Source organism: Semicossyphus pulcher, unplaced genomic scaffold (assembly GCF_022749685.1).
Source record: "Semicossyphus pulcher isolate SPU_LCO1_2020_fin unplaced genomic scaffold, fSemPul1.0.p SCAF_4, whole genome shotgun sequence".
Classification (NCBI taxonomy): domain Eukaryota; kingdom Metazoa; phylum Chordata; class Actinopteri; order Labriformes; family Labridae; genus Semicossyphus; species Semicossyphus pulcher.
The window spans coordinates 21,703,475-21,725,707 of record NW_027211715.1 but is presented as its reverse complement, the minus strand read 5'-3'; the positions used below and the strand labels follow the sequence as shown (position 1 = coordinate 21,725,707).

The 22,233-nt window shown below is 42.9% G+C and overlaps 1 protein-coding gene across 3 annotated transcripts; it reads right to left on the bottom strand.

The window, feature by feature from the left end:
- Positions 1-541: 541 nt before the first annotated feature.
- On the bottom strand, positions 542-21,779 carry rubcn (rubicon autophagy regulator). 3 transcript variants are annotated; one of them, XM_069679636.1, is made up of 22 exons: positions 21,563-21,779; positions 18,908-19,061; positions 18,449-18,532; positions 16,454-16,613; positions 16,226-16,332; positions 15,663-15,891; positions 14,918-15,340; positions 13,969-14,016; positions 13,183-13,275; positions 12,667-12,782; positions 12,372-12,570; positions 11,903-12,010; positions 10,920-10,994; positions 8,327-8,387; positions 8,088-8,220; positions 7,844-7,989; positions 6,717-6,781; positions 6,285-6,523; positions 4,905-4,966; positions 4,645-4,798; positions 4,379-4,472; positions 542-1,711 (listed from the first exon to the last, which is right to left on the bottom strand). In XM_069679636.1, exons 1-22 carry the CDS (start codon positions 21,598-21,600, stop codon positions 1,575-1,577), a joined length of 2,925 nt encoding a protein of 974 aa, XP_069535737.1. In that variant the 5' UTR covers positions 21,601-21,779; the 3' UTR covers positions 542-1,574. The 3 variants fall into 3 exon arrangements, with proteins under 3 accessions (XP_069535737.1, XP_069535738.1, XP_069535736.1); XM_069679637.1 differs by lacking the exon at positions 13,969-14,016; XM_069679635.1 differs by lacking the exons at positions 542-1,711; positions 13,969-14,016 and having other exon boundaries at positions 2,797-4,472.
- Positions 21,780-22,233: the final 454 nt, after the last annotated feature.

The window sequence follows — 22,233 nt, the reverse complement described above, 5'->3', positions numbered from 1 at the left end:
TTTTCCCAAACGGCCACAAAACTTGGAACCACTGTACTAGACAAATTATAAGCTCATTTCAGTCCGAGAGGTGATTTTGCTACACCTCAAGAGTATAGCTATTATTTATCAAACCGCGGCTCTCTTGTTTAGGACTAAAACCCTTTACAATGTAGTGCAACCCAGGTGTAAGGAGCATCATGAAAGAAACAGTAACATTTGTCTGTGGTTTATACTCTTGGAAACAAACAACCCAAATATCTCCAAAGTGTGCCGTCCCAAACTCGCCCCTCCTCCAACAACAACAGACAGGATCAGTGCAATCAACCGGACTCTCTCTCTCTCATACTCTTCAACGTTAGAAAACAGGCAAGTGCTGATTAGGCTGGTGCAAACCATTTGTGCATGGCTGCTTGTACAGCAGGTAGACATGTGCACACACAGGCTCACACTCTTAGTCACAAAGCTTTTTATAGTAACCACACACACACACACACACACACACACACACACATTCACACAAAGCAGCACAAAATAGGAGCATTTGCAGTTTCATTGAAGTCCAGTCCTTCTATAAATTAAACTTTCCAATGCAACTCCACTAGCTCTACCAGTCTAAGTTCATTGGTCCCACAGGCACATAAGCGTGGCTAAAATAGCTTAAAAACAAAAACAGAAAACTGGCAGGGGAAAAAAGGATTATTTAAATATCTCCAATATTTTCAAATGGTAATAAAACCCTCAGGAATCGCTAAAATACAGTATCTGCAGTGAAAACCAGTCAATCATAAAAGACATCAAAACTTTTGCTGGCTATTTCTCTTTAAAAAAATAGGTTGTGCCAGTTGAGGCCACAAACAAACTTCAGCTAAGCCAGTAGCCAATAAAATCGCCAGATTTGAAGCAGTTGCCAGAAGCTGCAATTGTAGGAAGAAGAAATGTCAAACCTGGGTCCAACAGTTGGCAAACACTGATTTATCTAATCTAATTTAACCTGGAGTTTTTTAGTCTTACCACAGAGGGACCAAAGTGCCAAAAGTTTAGTGAGTCTCAGGCCCCTTTTCATGTACCTGCAACATGGGGAGCATCAGTTATCCCTGTAAGGCAGAGGGGGTTTTAAATCCACACTTTGATTTCTTATGCAGAACAGCTCAGTACAATGGAGCAACATTGTTCGCCCGTCTGCCACTGCTAGGCGAGAATACCACATTATTACAGGTTATAAACAAGGAATTAATAATACTTTAAGGAATTAAATATCGAGGATGACGCAATGTGCAATTAAAGAATAAAATCTAAGAATATTTCCTTGAAGAAATCTTGATTAGTAAAGCCTGAGACATTTCTCTAACTACCACCTGCTCACACAGTAAAGTGCAGGTGTGAAAGGGGCTTTTCCTGCTGACTGCTCACATGACACTATCACAGCTGATGTAGTAAAACCTGCAAATCTTTTAGCTTGAAAACATTGTTTGCGACAAGCATCGTCACCCAGGTCTGAGAGGACTGGAACGTAAAGTGAGAGGTGGTCCGTCACTACAATCATGGTCGCATTGTGCTCATCTCCTTTTGTCTCTGAGGTTCTTCCGTTACCACTAGCTCCCACCGCCCTCGTCTTCTTGCTCCTCCATGTTTCTGCGCGCCATCCTCTCCCTCCGCTCTGCCAGCCGCTGACATCGAGGGCAGTCTTTACCCGCCCGGAAGCAGCTGCGATGGTAGCACGCGTGGCATTCTGGGAAAAACACAGAAACAAGGGTCAGTGATGCGACACTTTAAACCACGTTTTTCCTCTTTTGTGTAGACGACACTAACAGAGAGCTGCTCCCATCTGCCAAACCAAACAATGCCGCAGTGTTCACCAACCAGTTAAACTAGTTCCCCGTCAGGTTTCAACCGAACAGCCAATCACGATTAGAGCTGAGGGAGGAGGGAGGAGGATGAGGAGTATAAAAGAGGCAGAAAATAAAGGCAGCATGGCAGAAGTGAGGAGGAAGCAGCCATGTGAGAAAGCTGATATCCTGGGAAACACACACACAACCACACCCTGAACCTGTTCAGACACATCCCTGTCTTCCAAGAGAGGCCACCAGAGTGCTTTAAACCTCTTAACTGTCTTAGCTAATGTGCTGTGGGTGAGTGATTATTGTGTTTAAAATGAAAGATGGATGAAATGACAGGCAAGTCCAATTAAAAAATAGAGTTTATTTTATGTTCACATGAAGCTTAAATAATAGCAGTCAGACGTAAAAGCAACTAAAAGCATAAATTACACACACACACGACTGACTCGCAGAAGACATTCATCCGTCAACAAAAATCCAAAACAAAATGGCTTAAAAACATTCACGTGTTTAAAGGTGCATCAACGCTCTCAGCTGGAAGAGTCGTCATCAAAGTTACAGTACTTCTGTGAATAAATTACAGCTACACTCCTCCAACGGCTCAGAGGAACTAACAGACTTACAGACGGCTCTTACATAACATATGTCCAAGATGAAATTCAAGACCAGAACTAAAAGGTAAACGTTTATGTGTGAAACACCAGACTAGTGTCTTCTACCATCCCGATGGCAAAGACAAAAGCAGCAGCTTAAAGTTGAAAGACAGAACCAATAAAAACTGTTATCTGTACTCAAGCTTTACACACCCACACCTCAGGAATCAAAGCCAAAAACATCCACCACCAAACAGCTGCCAAACATCTACCCTCCACCAGTTGTGCAACTGTGCAAACGTCACAGCAAAAACCAGGAAACACCAACACCAGTGTAGAGCAAGGAACTGAATGAGAACAGCAGAAGAAGAAAGGAGCAGCTGAAAGGTTGTGAAAAGTGTCATTAAAGATGGAGGTGGAAATATAGAAGTACAGGTACGTCTGCACAAGTACTTGGTTTTTATATTCTTGGGACATTAGAACAAAAGTTAAAGTTCGACATTTTAAAAAGCAGTTTTTAGGAAGATCAGGAGAAGAAGTTCGGCACCGCTCTCATATTTGTTCCCTAAATATGATGCCGGAGGCAGAAGGAAGTCAATAAATCCAGCCAAGAATTAGAGCAGAGGGCAACCCCTCGTAGACAACATGATGTTTTTACACTTATTGAAAGGAAAGTACAAACTGGACTGGAATTAGTGCACTTCAGAGATGCTGGGAGCTGCAGTTTTTCACCTCTATATTAAACCAGGCTCGCTGTTTTCCCTAAATGTATCCAGCACTGTGCTCCCTTTGAAATCTACAGACTATAAGAGCTTCTGTAATCACTTAAAACAATTGTGGAACATGAGTGACTATATAACATCTCTGTATACAGACACCCATTGAAATACTGTTTCTACTGCTCTCTCTAGCTACAGCTCTATACTGCCTTATCATCTACCTCACCTTTCTCTGTCCTCCCTCCCCCTTTTTCTGACCCTTCCCTACTCTTCCTTCCCTTGGTGTCCCTCCTGGCCTTACGAGTTTTACGACCCCTCCATATGGCCTGCTTTGCGCCGGCCGGCTCTTGCTGGCCTTCCTCCTCAGTATCCATCTCTCTTTTCCCATCACTCTCCCCGCTTCTGTCCTCCTCTCCCTTGCTCCGTCTTCTGGAGAAAACAGCCGACAGCTGAGGAGGTTTTAACAATTTCATAAATGTGAATTTCTCCACCTTTTCAGTTTTCCCTGCTTCTGTTTGCCCTTTGACAGACATGTCATCATCTTCCTGAGCCTCTCTCCTCGCTTTTCCTTCCTCTTCAGCTCCCGTTACTTTCTCCACATTACTTTTTTCAGACTCTACCTCTTTCACTTCTGTTTCCCCTCTATCCTCTACCTCTCTTTTTGAGAAACCCTTGGCAAGACTCGCTAACCCCGACACCCTCCAACCTCCTTTCCTCTCTTGTCTTGGTTCTTCTAGACTTTCCACGCTGCTGCATGTTTCACTGTCAGAGACGCCCTTCTTTAGTCTGTCGATGTGAAAAACCTTTAATAAGTTGACTTTTTCCCTTCTTACATGCACATCACCCCTTTCCTCTCCGTGTTGACCACCTCCTCCCTCCTCTTCATCAGACCTCGTCTCCTCCTCCCTCTCCGACTCTGACCCTCCTGTCATCTCCTGCTCTTCCTCTCTGCCTTTATACCAGGGAATAGCTTTCGCCAGTTTTCCCGGAATTAAACCTTGAAATATCCCTCCTCTTCCCTGTCGATCTTCTACTGTGTGCAACCTTTCCTCTCCTACTTCCACCCCATGACCCACATCTACTTCTAAACGTTCCTCCCCTCCCTCCCCCTCTCTCCTGTCTCGGGAGAGCAGCCTCGCCAGCCTACGGGGTTTGATCTTCCAGTCTCTCCAGGTTAGCTGAATGGCGGGGCGGGGGGAGGGGGCTCGTGAGCCGCCCAGGCCTGCCACCAGCAGAGAGGGCTCACCTTCGCAGCGCTGGCACTTGTTCAGCTGGAAGGGGAAGATGATGTCTTTGTCGTTGCCGCAGAACTCACACACGAAGCCCTTGGCCTGGCACAGCTGAGAGAGATCGAAGCAAAAGCGACAGGGGGAAAAAAACACATTTGTTAAGCTGGGAATATCTTGTTATTTGCTGACATTACAACAAGTCCAGATACTGTAAGATAGACTAATTCACACTTTACAATACATTAACTTTTTATGTTGAAGAGAAGGGATATGGGGATCTTACCACACAGCCCGCTGCGTGTATGGTACCAAGTTTAAGCAGCTCTTTCATTCGGGGAGCCAGGTCTCCACTGCGCACAGCACTGAGGTCATTGAGAGAGTAAAGGTGAAGGTCCTCTGTCAGGTGACCTGGCAGGCTGTCGAACTGGTCCAGCACCCTGAAGGACACACAGACACACTGGTGAAGACTGTGTGTACGGAGCATACTTTAGTGCACAAAGATTTTAAAATGATTGTTAGGCTTATGAACAGCAGCAGACTTACTCTTTAGCGAAGCGGCAGGTCTTGAAGAGGTTTTTCATGTGAAACAGCTGCACCCTCAAAACCTGAACAACAACAAAATGTATGTTACTTAAAGGGCCAGTTCACCGATTTTCACCCTTAGTCCTATCATGTTATTATGGGGAGCTAATACCATTATGGTAGGAAAAAAATTCAATTTTGCTCTGTGCCTTTGGAAGACGCTATCTCCTTCTCCAATGAGCCCTGGAAAACCTCCGCCAGGCTACGTAAAACGCTTCATCTGGCGGAGGCCAGGGAGCTTGTTAAACTACACTTCTTCAATCTAGGACGCCGCCTCCAATGTCGCATCTCATTCAAAATCATCAGGTTTGAAATGTAGACTGCGGACCTGAAGATTTTTGACGATCCACCGGTATATTCTCGTCTTACTTCTGAGTCTGCACAGTTCTGAGCCAGTGCCTGCAGTGAAAACGATCGTATTTCACCCCAGCGTCTCTCGCTGGGCCGTTCCTTTCAGAGGGAGGGGCGCAATGCACGCTGGGTGTTGTAGGAATGTAGAATGGGTGAAACCACAAGCTGTTTGTACTTTCTCCACAGCTATGGCACCGATTTCAAATATTATTGCTTCTATCGATTACAGAGAACACCAGCTTTGACTGACAGTACTGAATTTCTGCGTTAAAATACAGAAACAGTCGTATGCAGTCTTACAGTTTCATTTATGGCAGAAGACAGAGGAATGCCAGCGTCATTTCCTTTTAACAGGATCGCTCCTCTTCCTCTTTGCATCAAGGTATAAGCTGCCTTCACACGCCTTTAAAATAACTTGGCACCATTTCGTCGATAAAGTAAAAGGTTCTAATGCACAACTTAATCAAATTGTGTAGCTAATAAGGACATACCGTTCTCTGAACTTAATCTAGTACATGCAAAAAGAGAGTTGACATTTTATAAATATAGACACATTAGTTATAGACTCTCAACCTTAAGTGCAGAAAACGCAGTCCTCGTTTCGTTCTCTTCTAAGAGTTGCTGTATGTTTAAATTAGAGCACTTTATGTGAGACAGTCACTTGTTACTGCTGGTCACTGAGCAACAACATAAGAAGGTTAAGGGCCTTTTTTTAGCATCATCTGACTGTTTACAAGAGAATGAATGGCTCTATTTATTTTGCTTCTCCACACAGATAAGTCGAGTCATTTCAGCAGCACAAGGTCAGTGTCACTTCTACAATTAGAATACTTAATGGTCAAATGATGTCCACAGTGGCCGTGTGAATTACACCACTTTAGCAGCCAAGTTTACTCAGAAAACTGGTTCCCCCTAATTACTGGTAAGAAAACCCGACAAATATTCCAGTAAATGCCTAATTTCCCGTTTCCCCGCTGCCTCTCTGCTCACCCTGACGGCCTCCAGAGCTTTGATCTTCTTGTAAAGGCCGCTGTTGATGTCATTGGGGTCGAACAGAGGATCTCCAGCGATCTTGCTCAGCAGGTCTCGTGCAAAGTTGCTGACATAGTACTTGCTGAAGTCCCACTTCCTCAGCACTCGGCCGGGGACCACCGCCTGGGCGTTCTCGTGGCAGCACTGGCAGAAGTAACGGCCGAGGTATTCACAGTAACGCAGTCGCTTGATATAATCTGAAGTGTGGACAGGGAGAGGAAAAATAAGCAGGGTAGAGGTGAGACATTGGAATGACTGTGTGAAGAAGTGTTAAACTTGCACCTTTAAAATTAAATCAAAAAGAACAACTTCAACTGTAAACATGTTTCAAATTCAGGTTAAAACTCTAAAAACATTTTCAGTTGTGTTTCTGTGGTTTGCTGGTCATACCGGGGTCGATGCGGGTGCCACAGCCAGCGCAGCGGTAGTTCTGTTTAGAAACAACTATCTTCCTCCTGAAAGGGAAAGAAAAATGTCAGCAACATACATTTTGTAGGCCAAAGAGCGAGGACAGTGTTTAAAGGGAAAGATGACTTTAAATACTTGAGTTAGTCAAAAATGAGTATACCTTAATATTTCTACTTTCTATAGCTTCATGTTGTTTCTCTCTGAGCCTTTTTGGAAGCTTTTTTCTTTCAGCTACTTGACCATCGATGCCAAACCAGAAACAAGAGGAAATACTTGAAGTTTTGCTCAATGGTCTCATTTTTATTTTCCACATTTATAAGTGGTGTTACATAGTGAGATTAAGCCTACAGTCCTGTTATCACCTCTGTCTTGTCTTAATGTCTTAATCATTTAAAATCCAGCAGGCCAACAGCAACAATTCTGCTGTGATTTGCAATTCATTGGAAAAATATTTCAGCAGCTCTTCGTTGTGTATGTCTCTTTAAAATAGATGTTAAAGTAATAATCTCAAAGATTTTCATTTAAATAAGTGTCTGTTAAGTCACTATCTATCGCCGAATGAGGTAACACATGGTGATTGAGTCTATGGCCCACTGATGAAGGCCTTTGCATTTGCAGTGTTACAGACTGGGTGTCTGTGGCAGCATTCGTGGAAAAAATCACAAGCGACGCCCAGTTAGCGACGCGTTTTCCATCACCCAGCAGTGGTTGGTCTGCCAGAGAGGGTAGGCGGAGCTAAGCGGCTGCTTTTCCGGTCTCTGCAAGTGTTGCGAGTAAACAGTAATCTACTATGGCTGAACAAAAGAAGAAAAGACAGATGACTACAGATACAACTTCAAAAATAAGTGAAAATCCAAAGAAAAAGAAACAAATTCGACGCTCAGATGAAGGCAAACAGTCTAAAAAGGAAAGCGACCGTCAGTGAGAAAGATCAAGAGTTACAACCGGAGCCAACCGTGGACGTCACACATGCAACACTGTCTGGATATCTGGGAAGTGTGCTCCAACAATTACCATTCATCAGCATAAGTGCCGCCAAAGCGAACGAATCTGAGATCTTCGAGATTAAATAAACCTGATAATAATAATAAAACCTGGTGTGGACTCACTTTGGAGCAGGATGAATGTTGAAGATGATCTGCGGTCGAGGTGGCGCCCACTCCAGGTTGCCTCTCACTCGAATCCTCAGCTTGTAGATGTCTGCGTGCTCGCCATCGTCAGGCGAGATCGGCAGAGAGTCGGGAATGGGCAACAGCTAGGAGAGAGCAAAGATGTTGAGATTTTACGTGTAAATTGCAGGAAATATATTTACTCCTTCAAGATGAGTTCTTTATGTAAGGAAGATGTCTTCACCTTCTGTGGAGCGTCCTGTTCTGGGACCAGCCAGTCGAGCTCTGAGGCTGCAGGAAGCTGCATGCCCTCAAACTGCCTGAGTAAACCCATGGCTACTGACTCGGCCGAGTTAGACTGGAGGAAGGATGGAGAGCTGCAAATACAGAAATAAGGACAGAGTTTATATCTCGAAGAGTCCAGCACATTATTAATTATTATTTGAGGATGAAAAGAAACAGGAAGTGGCTTTTGCTACTTACATGGACTCCGAGCTGAGAAAAGACCTGCCGCTGGAGCTCACGCTGCGCTTAATGTCTGCATCTGTGAGACAGCAGCAGTAAAAAAAATCAGTCAAAGAAATCTGACAGCTAAGGAGCAGTGTAAAAGTCAGGCATGGTGAAGATGACCTTTTCATCCACCAGCCATGGATCCTAACAAAATCTTCATACTTGCAATTAAATTAAAATTGATTGATTTGTAGAGTTGAAAATAAGATTATGGAGGAAGATGATAAATTTGTCTGGAAAATGTAGCAACAGACGGCTGGTGGATGGAGGGTGTACATCTCTCACCACAGGTCAGACAGCAATAGTTTCAACAGCAAAGCAGCTTTCAGGGTTTTTTAAAAGAGATGTTTTAAGAGAGAAATGATTGAGGAGACAAATTAAGAGAAACAGAAGAAAGTAATCTCTCCTTAAAGGTAGCAGGCAGCATGCAGGAAACCCTTATCGTCCTGTAACGCTTCACAAGCGACAGACATGAAGCAGGTTTGGTAGGAGAGGAGACTGCCAGCATCGACTCTTGTACGACTCACAGTGCTCTTGTTTAATCGAGTAAAACATTGGGTGGATTATTTCTAGGGATAGACCGATTATCGGCCGGGCCGATTATCGGCATTTTGACGCATATCGGCCTTTTTTATTTTTATTTTATTTTTTTTTAAATCTGACGGCCGATAAGAGTTCATTTCTTTGCAAATTGTATTTAACTTTGTTTTATTTACTTTATAAAACTTCAGGAAGTTATTTATTTATTTATTTAAATTTTCAGTGAACTTTATAAGAGATGCTGCTGACCCTGGGAACTCCCTGCGCTTTTTGTTTATTTGTTTAATAAACATATGCTTAAAGACATTTAAACAAAGTTAAGTGTTGGAGTTTGTATTATTCAAAAATTTGACGCCAATATTTTCACTTTTACTGCAAATGAATATCGGCTCCACATATCGGTGATCGGCCTCCTTGACTACTAATAATTGGTATCGGTATCGGCCCTGAAAAAACCATATCGGTCTATCTCTAATTATTTCAGTCATTAAGGGAAGAAATTGTTTCAATTGTAGCGATTTTTAAACTAAATCTAAGTTAAAGGTTTAAAAAGAGCATAAAGATTTGCTTCAATAATCTCTGGCTTCATTTGTATTTACAGCTTGTGAAGCTTGACTACTGCAGAGTGACACTACAGGTCCACACATGTGTTTTGATATTCATAAAACAGTCGTCCATTCTGGGTTGCAGTGCAATCCCTTGTATTTAGCTCAGTGCTACAATCCAATCACACATATGATTTCAGTTTTAGTTCAATTCTTCTGGATTATGAGGTGTAAGGGTTTCGGTTAAGGGACGCGATTAGGTTTGGGATTATTAGGCTGGATGGAGATATTAAATGTTATTAGAATTTAGCTAATGACCTCATATAAACAGAAATATTATTGACTCAATGTAGACCAGAAAAAAACACAATTATCACAGTATTGACGTGGACAAAACCCCAACTTCGGTCTGGTCTCATACTGTATGACAGAGTGATATTATGCTCATATATTGTACTGTAATTGGTTGTTGTCATGTTCATAATTTCCCCCTGCTAAACTCTGCTTTATGCCACTAACTGTCACAAAGAAAAGACTACCGCTGCTTTACTATCAAACTCTAAAAAGGCTGATGGATGTGAATGTGACACCTCGCTCTCACTGGAATCTCATTACAGATCATGAATAATGGGGTGGGTGGATGGATCGGTGAATTTATAGGCGAATAATCCCCTGCAGTTACAGTCGCAGCAGAAAGGCGCTTCACTTTCTCCTCCTACAAGCCTCATTAACCTCTAACCAGCACAGGCACCTCTCCAAAGCCCCCGGGGCACTCAGCAACCAGCATCGACACAAAACAGCCAAGCAAACAATTGAGTCGAGGTGAGGAGGCAGCTGGCTCCGCTCCAAACTGAACACCGTCTACGCTCTGGTTTTTGAAGAACATTACAAGAGAAATAATCTTGTTTTTACCTGAAAAACACGGGCAGCTGTTTTCACCCCTTCACTGGGGACATAACATCTTATTGACAGCTAATTAATGCTTAAAAACATGTTTGATTCCAACATTTAGAAGTTGGTTATCGCATGAATACAGGAAGTGAAAGCTGCTATTGTTCTTTGTTATAGTCAAGGTATATTTCCTTATATTTGGATATGCATATTAGCAGAGCACCGGCACTAGCCTGGATGGTGATCCCATCTCTTATCCATCATACTGAACTTTTACACCTACAGGCATTCAAATTTAGAGAGTAAATCAAGCCTAAATAAATACCAAAACAATCTTAATTCGTGCCTTTACTTGTTTCTGTTCAATTCTCTCAGTGTAGTGTGATTAACAAAAACAAAAGAATAAGCTATAAGCTATAAATAGCATGTGTTATAGTTAGATTTCCACCCTGTTTGGGTTTAATAGCAGAAATCATCAGTTTGGAGTGGAGCCATCAGCTTCCTCTCAGAGGAGCAGCGTCACAGTGAACAGTCTGTATGAGGCCGAGGAGCCTCGCCGCCCCGCCCCACCCAGCCCAGCCTGCAGATACCTGAGAAGAGGGAGGCGAGTGACAGGGAGAGGCCGCTCCGAGACACCGCCAGCAGGGACTGACCCTCACAGCCATCTGAGAGACAGAAACTAACACTCAGCACAACCTTCACCAGCGGCACAGACATTTTCAAATGCTGCTGCACAGAGCTCAAACGTCACACTGCTCTGTCTGATGCAGTGCGTGTGGGAGTCATGCAGTTATGCAGCCCTGAGATAGAACAAACTGTGTGTTCTCACACCGCAGCGCTGAAGAGTGCAGTCATACACAAACACAGTAAAGAACATTAACACAACCCTTACTTAAAATACATGCACATCTGAAATCCCACAACCCACGTTATTAGTATCAAAGCATACATGTCAAGATCTACATGTTAGTTATTAGTCTCCTGCGGTTACAATTCGTCACACAGAACAGAAACTGATTCAGTTAATTGGAAGGAAAATGATTCAGACACTGCCAGAAGCTTTTCCAGACCAAACAAGCCCTATCTTATTATCTTATACTCCAATAAATCCCAGATAAACCCACTCATCGGAGGGTAAAGTCTGCATAGATAAAATTTTACAGGCTAACACACTGTGGCTTTTGTACTTCCATGTTTATGATCCATGGTTAAACGTGACATGCATGGTGAGCAACGTGAAGCACGTGTGGGGATGAGGTTATGAGTTATGACTGGAGAACAAACTAACTCATTCACACAGACAAATGATGACTTCTGCAGAGGCTTCAAACACATTTCAAATTTAAAGACTCAGTACTTTTTACAGTTTAAATGTCTGAATGTTTAAATGTGTTCATATTAATGTTAACTAAAGCAAGTTGCACTGAAAAATATACATATTTTGCAGCCACGTGCCCGGATTGAAGAAGTTTGGTCTCACTGATTAGCTTTTCTAACACTTCAAAGTCAAATCCAAAATCTTTTCTCCCTCTGTGATAATCTTTCCCGGTGTTCCCTCATTCCCTCTCTTTACCTCGCAGCTCGCACTCCTCCACCTCCTCGGCCGAGCCGGAGTCGGACAGGCCCCCGCAGGAGCCCTGAGAGCTCCTCCTGGAGCCGCCGCTGTCGGTGGAATGGAAATCTGCAGGAGAGAGAAAGGAGGCGAGACTCAACAACAAAGAATGAAACAGAATTCAGAGGACAGAAATCAAACTCTAAAATGACACCGTGAGGGAAAGAAAACTTAACACTGACACTTGGTACGAATATCGTCAACATCTTCGCAAATATAAGCTAAGTTGTCATGACGATTTTGCATCACAGATCCCGGGATGCCCCAGAGGGAGAGAAATATACGGACATATTACAGCAATTATATTCAATTGTCCTTTAACTCATAAATTCTTAGCCTCTGAAGAATCAAATCCAAAAACACACTGCAGCGTCGCGTATCCGTACGAGAGACTACTTTTCCACGTAACGTTTCTCTGCTGCTGACTTACTGTGCTGGGAGTTTGCACAGGGCGGCATGCGGCTGCGTCGGATCTGCTGCCTCCGTAGACGGATCTTCTGTTTGAGCTGCTGAATCTCGGAGTCGCTGTCTCCTTCCTCCTCGCCCTCCTCCTCCTGACGCCGCAGGTTGTACTTCATCAGCTCGATGGCAGCAATGAGGGACTCTGAAATGCTGAAATGAGCGTTCTCCTACAGGAAACAGAAGAGTATGATTTGATTATAATGTGCTGTACTTTTCCTCATTCATCACAGGTTTTGTAGGTTTACTGAGTTTGAGAGTCTGACCTTCTCGAGGTCCGCACAGCTGCCAAAGTCCTGCTCTGACAGGTAGCTGATGAGGCTCTGACCCTCTGACGGCTTCCTGAACATGCCATCAGAAACACTGCCGTTCTGGGACCCATCTGAAGAGCAAAACAAAACATAGATGAAGAAAATACACAACACAGATCTAAAAAACAGGAACAGTGAAGTCAAACTGAAATGTCTAGACTGGACTGGATTCTTAGTGTTTGTTTTCGATTGTCTCCAAAACACGAGGTAGAAACCCAAAAAAACAAAACAAAAAACAGAGAGTGTCACATTTATGGATCAGCTGACGCTCTCACTACGCTCACATTCAGGAACTGAAATATTATTTTGATATATTCTGTGTCAGCGTTCCTGTCCAACTTATCCCCTTATAACATAGCTGTATGCTTTGGCTAACATCCCTGTCAAATATTCAACAATCACAGGATAAGTGCAACGTTTTTCTGTACTATTGCACTCATATTTATGTGCAGCAGTGAAGTTGGAACTCACTAGACTCCATGTAGAGGGAGCTGGGGGTGCTGGCATCACTGTGCTGTGGTGTGAAAGGGCTGTAGTTCTTCATACAGTCGTCCCCTGCCGACTCTAGGAGACAAAAAGTTCATGTTTAAAACCTTTTTTCAGCTAAACGTCAGTCGTTAAAAATAAACAGAGTTCTTTCAGATGGATGGGAACATGCATCATCGTTTCTGCACAGAGTTAAAGGCTGTTTGAATGTATCTTATAATCAATACACTCTATGGAGATGGATCTTTTTATTACATGCAGAAACAAAAGAAAAAACTGTTGACCTTTTCAGAAAGTGACACAGAAGTGCTGCTCTTCTGTGCATGTAAACACTTCTATTGTTTGCATTACTCTGTACATATTTACTGTCTTTACAGTATTGTCACATCCTGCACACTTAAAGCACAGGAAAACATGTGTTTTGCTTCACTCTTACATTTACAGTATTTAAGTATAGAGGGAAACTAACTAAAGCTAAATGAACTCATTTACATTTAACTGTTATGATACTTGAAAACAACACAGGTCATGAAAAATGTGTGCGTGAACAAACACGAACACAATGAAAGGGGTCATTCATGGCCTCATGACATCCATTTAACAAACACTGACCAGAAGAGTTTAAAGAAAGAAACATCAAAGACTAAAATCACATGTTATGAGCTGAAGGCGAGACTTGAAATGAGCGGGGTGGTTCATCAGCATGCAGGGGGGAAAAGAAAAGAGGGGGTGGGACTGATTGATGGAGCACAGTGGAACTGCACTGCCAACCTGCTACCGGATCTTCTATTATTATGGTGATTTTTCGGTGGCCACCTCCTTCGCACAAACGGTGAAAAAGAGAGAGAGATAGAGCAGAGGGAGAGAAAGTTACCTCAAGCCAACAAAGGTGGAACAGTGAGCGAAGAGAAGAGAGAGGTTAATCTGGAGAGCTAAAAACAGTCAGACAGGAAGTGAGCGCCTTCTGAGAAAGAAAGTGGTCAAGTCGAATGTTACAGAACAAATATACACATAGATTGTGCAGGTTTGTTTCCATCCTCTGTAGAAGCTGAAACCTCTATTAAAAGAAAGCACAATTTACAAACAAAAAAACAGATGCTACCAAAAACATTTCAGCGGGTTTCTACAAGTAGCACCAACTATGATGTGTTTTAATCTGAGAGCACGCAGCACACAGCAATCTGTCCTTCCATTAAGGAAGAAATACACAAACTACAAATGGTTAAAAGCTGAAGTTCATCACTTCAGTTAGCATCATGTTCACTTTCACTTCATCTAACTGCTCCGCCTGGATTTAATTACACACCAACAAGGAAAACTGGATTAGACATGCCTTGGTATTGGCTGCAGTTTGAACGTGCAGAAAGTAACGCACTGCAGCCTTAATGCACTTATATTTATTACTGTAAAATTCAGTGTATAGGACGACACGTGTGTTGACGTCATACCTCCGCATTTAACTGTGTCTGGGTTCAAGCCACTACGACGTCTCCGCCGCAGTGCTGTTTTGTGTTTCCTCGCTGTTTTAAGTGTTTAAATAAGTCCTTTAAGATCTTTATGCTAAAGAGTTGGCAGACTTTTTAAGGATGTCTAGTGCTGCTAAAAGAAATTCAAATATGCAAAATGAATAAATACAGTTGTCTTCTTTTACGTCAACATTTCCAAATAGACGGATCATGTCCCAGCTTTTGTCATTTGAGTCACCTCCACATCGACTTACCGTTCCTGAGTTTCTGATTGAGCCCCGTATCAGAAAACGAACGCGTGTGTCGGGACCCGAGGCCCGGCCCCCTCTGCACCTCTGAGAACGACGAGCGCCTGGGTGGGGGCGGGGGAAGGGAACCCCGTTGCAGGGACTGGTCTTTGGTCTCCCCCTGTTCGCTGCTGGGGGTGGAGCTCCGGGAGTCACGGCGACTGCGCTGCCCCAGGTTACCAATAGCAAGGTACTCCGGACCATCGTCGTAGTCTCCGTCACAGGAGTCACCTGCGTCGGGCTGGAGGGAGGTGGGCAAGGGAGGTTCTGTGAGGGAGATGCAAGGCACCGGGATGGGGCCAGGAGGGGGCGTCACACCCCGCTCGTTCTCCCCCGGCCTGGACACACACACCCAGGGAGCTCCCAGGTTGCTAGCTGAAGAGGTAGTGTCTGCAACAGAGCAGGTCGAGCCGGTGAGATGGATTGAGACACAAGCTTTTACAGTAGCAATAATGTTAAAGTATGTTCAGGACTAATACTCTGTAATAGTTTTATCCATGTTAGTGAGCACAGCCAGTTCAGGACACTGAGCTTTGGAGGCTGCATCAACACATTCTTCAATAACTGACTTCATCTACTAACAATCAGGCCTCTGTATGGTTAAGTCAGTCAGTCTATTCACATACAAACTGTAGCGCATTCATAGGCCCATTCCCCCCACCCCCTTTATCCCTGTATGTACTGATTACTGATTAGAAATCGTTTTCCTCACTTGTGCTGTTGCTGTTTTGGGATCCGACCCCCGTAGTGTTCCCAGAGTTGTGGCTGGTGGTGGTGACTGCTTCTCGGAGCGAGCAGTTGGAGGTGGTGAGTCTGCGATTTAGAGGTTCACCTCTGGAAACCAAGTCAGCGGTCCTCCATGCCCCACCGGCTCCTGGCAACACACACAGGCTCTGGCTCTTCAACAGGCCCAGGCATGGTGGGGTCTTCAGAGGCGACAGCTGACGGATAAGAAAGGAAAGATATGCCTCAGATGTCCTGCTTACAAAGTGTTCCTTAATTTAAATTCACTCTTAGTCATGAGTGGCTGCAGTGACTCATAAAAATACTGATGAAGAGGGTGTGAGCACCATCATGATTTTCCTCAGTAACAGCTGATTGCCATTAAACAATGACGAATCTAGTTTACCAGATTTGTTATCTAGCTAGCAAAATTACATAAAAAATAATGCATGAAAGCAGCGATAGAACAATAAATTAACATTTTTGCAAAGAGAAGTTAATTAAAAATGAAATAAATCAAAGTAGACAGTCCTCATTAAAGCCGTAACCCACCCCTACTGTGTCGACTTGGGCCAGCAGTTTGGGGTTGTTCTGCTCTACAGCTTCCAGACACTGAAACATGGCGGTCACATGTGGCTCGCTCAGCAGAAAGGCATCATCTGAGTCGTAGAGGCAGGAACAAGGAAGAGAGTAAAAAAGAGGGAGGCAAAGAGATTAGATAATTGATCATTAAATAGTGAAAACACAGAGAGATAGTTTAGAGAGAGGGGAGAAACTCACCATTGTAGAATTTGCGCGTATTTCCCAGATGCCGGAGCAGTGGTCGGAGCTGAGGAGACAGCATGTGAACCTGTAAGCTGTGAAGCAGCCAGCGCTCGGCCTTGTAGCTTTCACCGGCTGTCTTTATACCGCTGCTGAGTACCGGCTCCAGGTGACTGAACTGAGGACGGAGGAGAGGGGGGGCGGGAGGAAGAAGGAAACATGAAGAGATAAGATTGTGAGGAAAGAGATTACTTTAACTTAACTGACTAAATCTTGTTGTATTCATCCCAAACATAGTGATGGTTGTCTGCTGCCCAATGAAGTCTACCTGTTTGTATCATACCCCTTTTACTCTTAACATGGAGCCCTGACATGATGTGAAACGCAGATGAGAGGTTCGACAGTCTAAATACAGCAGTGAGTAAAAGAAGGAGTGTTAAAAACACAATCAGCAAAAACTAGGAGAGGCAGACGAGATATCAACGACCACTCGTCACATGATGATTGCATCACGCTGTAAGCCCTGCTGGTCAGAGACAGAGGGCGTAATGGCCATAATTAGAGTCCTGTACTTCTAATCCCTTTTGTTGTTGCACAATCCTGTGACCCACAATCCTTGAACGAGGGGGAGTGTGACAGGACAGCTGACAGTGTTTACCATGTCAGGTTTTTACAGATATTTACATCCCACATGACAACTTCACAAAAAAAGAAGAAGTGACAGGCCTTAAAATCCCCCCCCCCCCCCGACTGTAACAAGCTAAGTCCAATATAATTTAAAAGTTAAATGAGGGTTAGCTTCCCGACACAGTGGGTGATCTTTAGCAACAAATACAACATCTAAAGTATATGGATAATAGGCATTGCTCACTTTGCAGCACTTCTTATATACTGATTGATAAGAAAGGCCTAGGAAGCACATTATTCGGGATATTGGGGTCATGAAATACAGAAGTGAAACAAACCAGCCCCCCTGTTGCGGCAAATGTTGAAACTGAAAAGTTCTAAAAATTCCAACAATATTTTGAGGTTTTTTTAAAAGGAACCAAGCAAAAAGATGACTCACGATAAGGAGGGAAATAAAGCATGATTACAAACTCCAGGGTATTTTCAGGGATTTGTTTTTCATGCATATTAAAAGGAGCAATTCTCCCCTGGAAAAAGCCACTGTCAGTCAAAGCTGGTCTTCTCTGTAATTGAGAGAAGCAATAATATTGCGGTACAGAATCTGAGATACCAACGGATCGTCGAAAAAATCTTCAGGTCTGTTGTCTACCTTTCAAACCTGACGATTTTGAACGAGACACGACATCGTAGTTTAGCGAGCTCCCTGGCCTCCGCCAGATGACAAGTTTTAAGTAGTCTGGTGCAGGTTTTCCAGGCTGAAGCGGGTAGCGTCCTCTAAAGACGCAGAGAGAAATAGCATTTTTTTCTTACCATAATCGCATGATAGGGCGAACTGGGCGAACACAAATGATACTACATTACTGATTACAACCTTTACTTTATATTTGCCCACACTGAAACTCTCCTCCTAAAGATTGGTGTGTTATCTGTTCAGCCCTTATCACTGATCCAAAGTGTTAAGCAGTAACTTTTATTTCTCTTTTCTACTGTGTGGTACAGCTCGGCTCAGCTCCATTTTCAAAAGGCAAAGGTTGTGGACAGTATTTGGTCCCTTGTTATTATGTAGCACCCCAGCAAGGGTCCTTAAGAGTTGAGCGTATACTTAAAAGGTTGAGCAAGAACACTGCAGACCACTGATTGGACAGAGAGAGTCAGCACTAGAATCTTCAATTGTGCAACACAGAACATCCAGCATAAACCCCTGAGGTTGTGGAAAGTGCTGCAGTTAAAATCTGTATAAGAAAAAAAGGTAGCCTAAAGCAAATTAGCAACGTTTAGGAATGTGTTCACATAAACTAACCTCCCATTACAAATTGAAGAGACTTATGTGCTGCAAAAGCATGAAAATATTGACATACCACGCAGCCTGGCAGTGAGCAGACATACCTGTTCCACGTGCGAGGCGAGGTGGGGACTGATGTATCGAACACACCAAACAAACGGCCAGTAGTCTCTTTGCTTGTAGTACACCTGCAACACAACACCAGCTGTTAGCATGACCTGGTTACAGAGAATACCAGCTTCAGTAAGGCACAATAAGCCATTATGGTGTGCGTCCCACAGTCAGCCATTTTCCCCTGTATTTAAGGAAGTAAACAAATAATGACAGGTAGTGCTTCACGGATGATGCAAAATAACCACCTGCTTCGGTAAAGCATGTCACAAAACCTGTTAGACCAATTTCTGACCAACTGCGGCACATGAAAAAGTTTACTGTTACGTACTCTCTGATTATGAGAAATGATGTTTGTCGTGGCCCTTACAGCTACAATCACATCCAGTGGTGTATATTGTCTTTAAGTGTGGTTTTGTAGGGTTACACATAAGGGTTCTTTATGGTCTGACCTGTTCATTCCTCAGTCCATGGCTCAGGATGTTGTTCATGTCCTTGTGGAGCCGCTGCAGGCCGCCGTAACGCGACCACACATTGGGGTTGTTGGTGGACACGAGACCCTCCACTGTGGTCTTCAGGCTGGTCAGCAGCTTCCAGTGCTCCCTCCTGTGAGGAAAAACAAGGCAGCAGGAAGGAGTGAGGCGGCATGAGGGAGGAAGTTTAGGAATGAGGAAGGAGGTACAGAATTACTGGTGTTGGCAGAGTTGCGGCTTAAAACATTACTCACAATACATTTACAGAAAATGAAAACCGAGGGTTCAGCATTTTAGTTTAGAGCTAGCTTTGCTCTATACTCTGAATAACTGGGAGTGCTGACCATCAATAAATGTGTTTACCACATCTTTGCCTAAATATAAACTCTACTACTGCCCTACTGCTCCCTATTAAGACATAATGTTTACAAGTTTACAGGTAAGTGCCTGTTAGCAAATCATAAGCAGAACTTATGACTACTTGCTGACAAAACGTCTGCATAAAGAAAAGCACTGACTTCTGATGTTTGTGAATTTAAACTTTAAAGTAGTTCCTCCAAGAAAAGGAAAGTCTACATGTTTACGTCAAACATTAACAAACCTAAAGTAATGGTTGATGTGGCGCCTCTGTGCTCTAGGAGTGAAACCTTATCTTTAAGGATACAGCTATGGGAAACTGGTGCTCCAAAAGTGTTGAATACAAACAAAATCAGGCCACATTCCCTTTGAGCCGTAAAGCACATGCTCACATCCAGGACTTCCTCTTTTTTCTCCAAAGTCAGCATTCAAAGACTGAATCCTTTGGAGGACAAGTCACATAACTGCAGCAACAGAATGAACAATCTTCTATCCCCTTCAGAGGGCATACTGACACTTGAGGGTGTGTTCTTTAAGTATTGCATAATTTATCAGGTGTGTACTTACATGCATTATGAGATATAATAATCATAGAGAAAGTAGTGCAGTGCTTTTCTTTTTTTGCTCTCTAAAAACACTCACAATTTTCAGCTAGGACAGATAAAACAGCTAAGTATCTGCAGAGAAAGTGAATAGCACATTGGTGAGGACAACAGGTCTGTTTTCCATATACAGCAGCAGAATCACGAGTCCAGCTGCCAGGCTAACTAATCAAATCACATCATGTAACATGGAAAGGTTGGCTGAATGTTAAAGAACATTCCCAAGATGCTAAAGAGCCTAATGCATTTATGCAACCAGAGAGATCCGTGGGTGATTTGTGTTAACTGTGGCTCATGTACGTGCAGTGGACATCATGGAGTGAAATTCTACAAGCGTCAGAGACCACATGTCGCTAAGGTTGAGGATTTTTATATCTCCATGTCGTTTGTTTTAGTGTATGTGTGTGAGAGCCTTTAAAAGCCTCAAGTCAGATTTGTTTGTACAATCTGACCTTCAAATCTTTAACAAACAAAGGGATACTTAAATTATTATCGTGAACACTGCTCACCTACCAATATGTATAACTAAATATATGTCTTCTATATTTTGTAATAACTATTTGTATTAATTAACACTCAAACTGAAACCGTTTTTGAAGAGGGCTCAGTCTTGTAGTCATGTATGATTTTGTGCTCCCTGTTTTACATTAAGTTTTATTGGAGGAGTGTATTTTGTATCCTGTATTGTTTTATCTGTCTTATTGCTGTTGAGTCTGTTTTGTATTGTCTCTTGTGTATTTGTTGTTGATTTAACGTATTTTAAAGGCCCATCTAGGGACGGGCATTGCAAATTAGCCAAGGCTATAAATGCTGTAGTGTGTGGCATCGGTTTACTTGCTTCATACTTGTCCCTATACAAATAAACATTAAGATAAAAAATAAACACACAGTATATTTGTACTGATCTTCCTTAACTTGTTTTGTAAATGTCTTTGTGTTTAATAAAAATAATTATTATTATCTGTTAGTAAGTTATACTGCATGTGTTTAAACTGAAAAGTCATTTTAGCTCGTCTGTCGCAGCACAATCGGTACATAATTATTGAAATTGTGCACTATTTTCTCTTCCTTTAACCATGTTGCCAACCAATGCTAACAATGTGTCATTTAGTTTGTCTTCCAGTACCTTAAAACCCAACTTTGGCTTTTTAGTTTTTATTGATAATGTGTGAACATACTGAATATCCGCACATTTTGCAGATGTCAACTTGTTTGACAGCTAGCGTTAGCAGGCTAGCACAACCTAGCTTGAAGATAGCTAGCAATTAGCACAATTAACGTTATGTCGTTAATTCCGTAGCTTCGACATAACAAATGTAATAATAACTTTACGCAACAAAACTTTGAGCGAAGAGTCAAACCATTGATTTGATACGGGATGACAACCGTGCCTTAATAGTTTGGTTTGTTTCAAACTGTCAAACCTTGACATGTCAGGTTAGCCTAGCCTAGCCTAGCATTGGAGCTTTAATCCACCAGTGTTCTAGTTAGCTAGCTTCATTATTACAGCGTGTGAGATGTTAGCCCAAAATTATGAATGTTGCTAGTCTTTGTTTAACAATCAAATGGGGTTCAGTGATACGGTTTCTTTTAGTTTATTTCTTTAACTGATATCACTATGGTCCCTCTTAGCACCATTACCCGGGTAACCAGCCCGGCCCAGGCTGTCACTCACCTGCGCTCTTCCGCCTCTCCCTCCGCCGAGATCTCCATGTCATCCGGGCGGAATCGAGGACTGCACACAGCTGCCAGCTTTCCCAACTATCTCTGTCTTATTTAGAATAAAAGGGTTTTACTCCAGTAATAGGGCGACTTGAAATGGTTACCCGGACTTCCAGTCTTCCGTCATCTCTGCCCTGGCTTTCCGAACTGAGCATCAAAACAGTTGAGGCCGCATGACTTACAGCAAGTGGGCGGTGGTGTTGTACGGTACGGAGTGCCAAAAGGGTCAAAATTCGACTCCGTTTACCGGCGGCAAATAAACACCGGCAGGCGATTATAAACCTGGCAAATAAACATATGTGACGTCCCTAGGTATTAAATAATCAGAAATACTTTGCTTATCCCCGCGGAGAAATTCGGGCGTTACAGTTGCTCTTATACAACAAGAAATATGAAGAAATATTTTAAGAACTAAGAAATATATGAAATACGTGAATAAGATATCGCTATAATTCGAGAGTGCAAACGAATGTATAGAAATAGGATTAGAATAAAATAGAATATGAGCAATATAAACAAAAAAAGGATCCAGTGTAAGGCGTAAATAATGATTTCCACCATGTGGTTTTTAATAAAAAATATTAAACTGTTGTCACCTATTTAATAAAGAAGACGGGCAGACCA

What these genes read in the sequence shown, in the direction of transcription:
- rubcn (XM_069679635.1), bottom strand. Translation starts at nt 21,600, where the DNA reads ATGGAGATCTCGGCGGAGGGAGAGGCGGAAGAGCGCAG. An exon ending in CCAAAACAGCAACAGCACAA is followed by an intron (nt 15,341 to 15,662) that starts GTGAGGAAAACG and finishes GCTCTGTTGCAG; the next exon opens with ACACTACCTCTTCAGCTAGC. An exon ending in CAATCAGAAACTCAGGAACG is followed by an intron (nt 13,276 to 14,917) that starts GTAAGTCGATGT and finishes TTTGTCTCCTAG; the next exon opens with AGTCGGCAGGGGACGACTGT.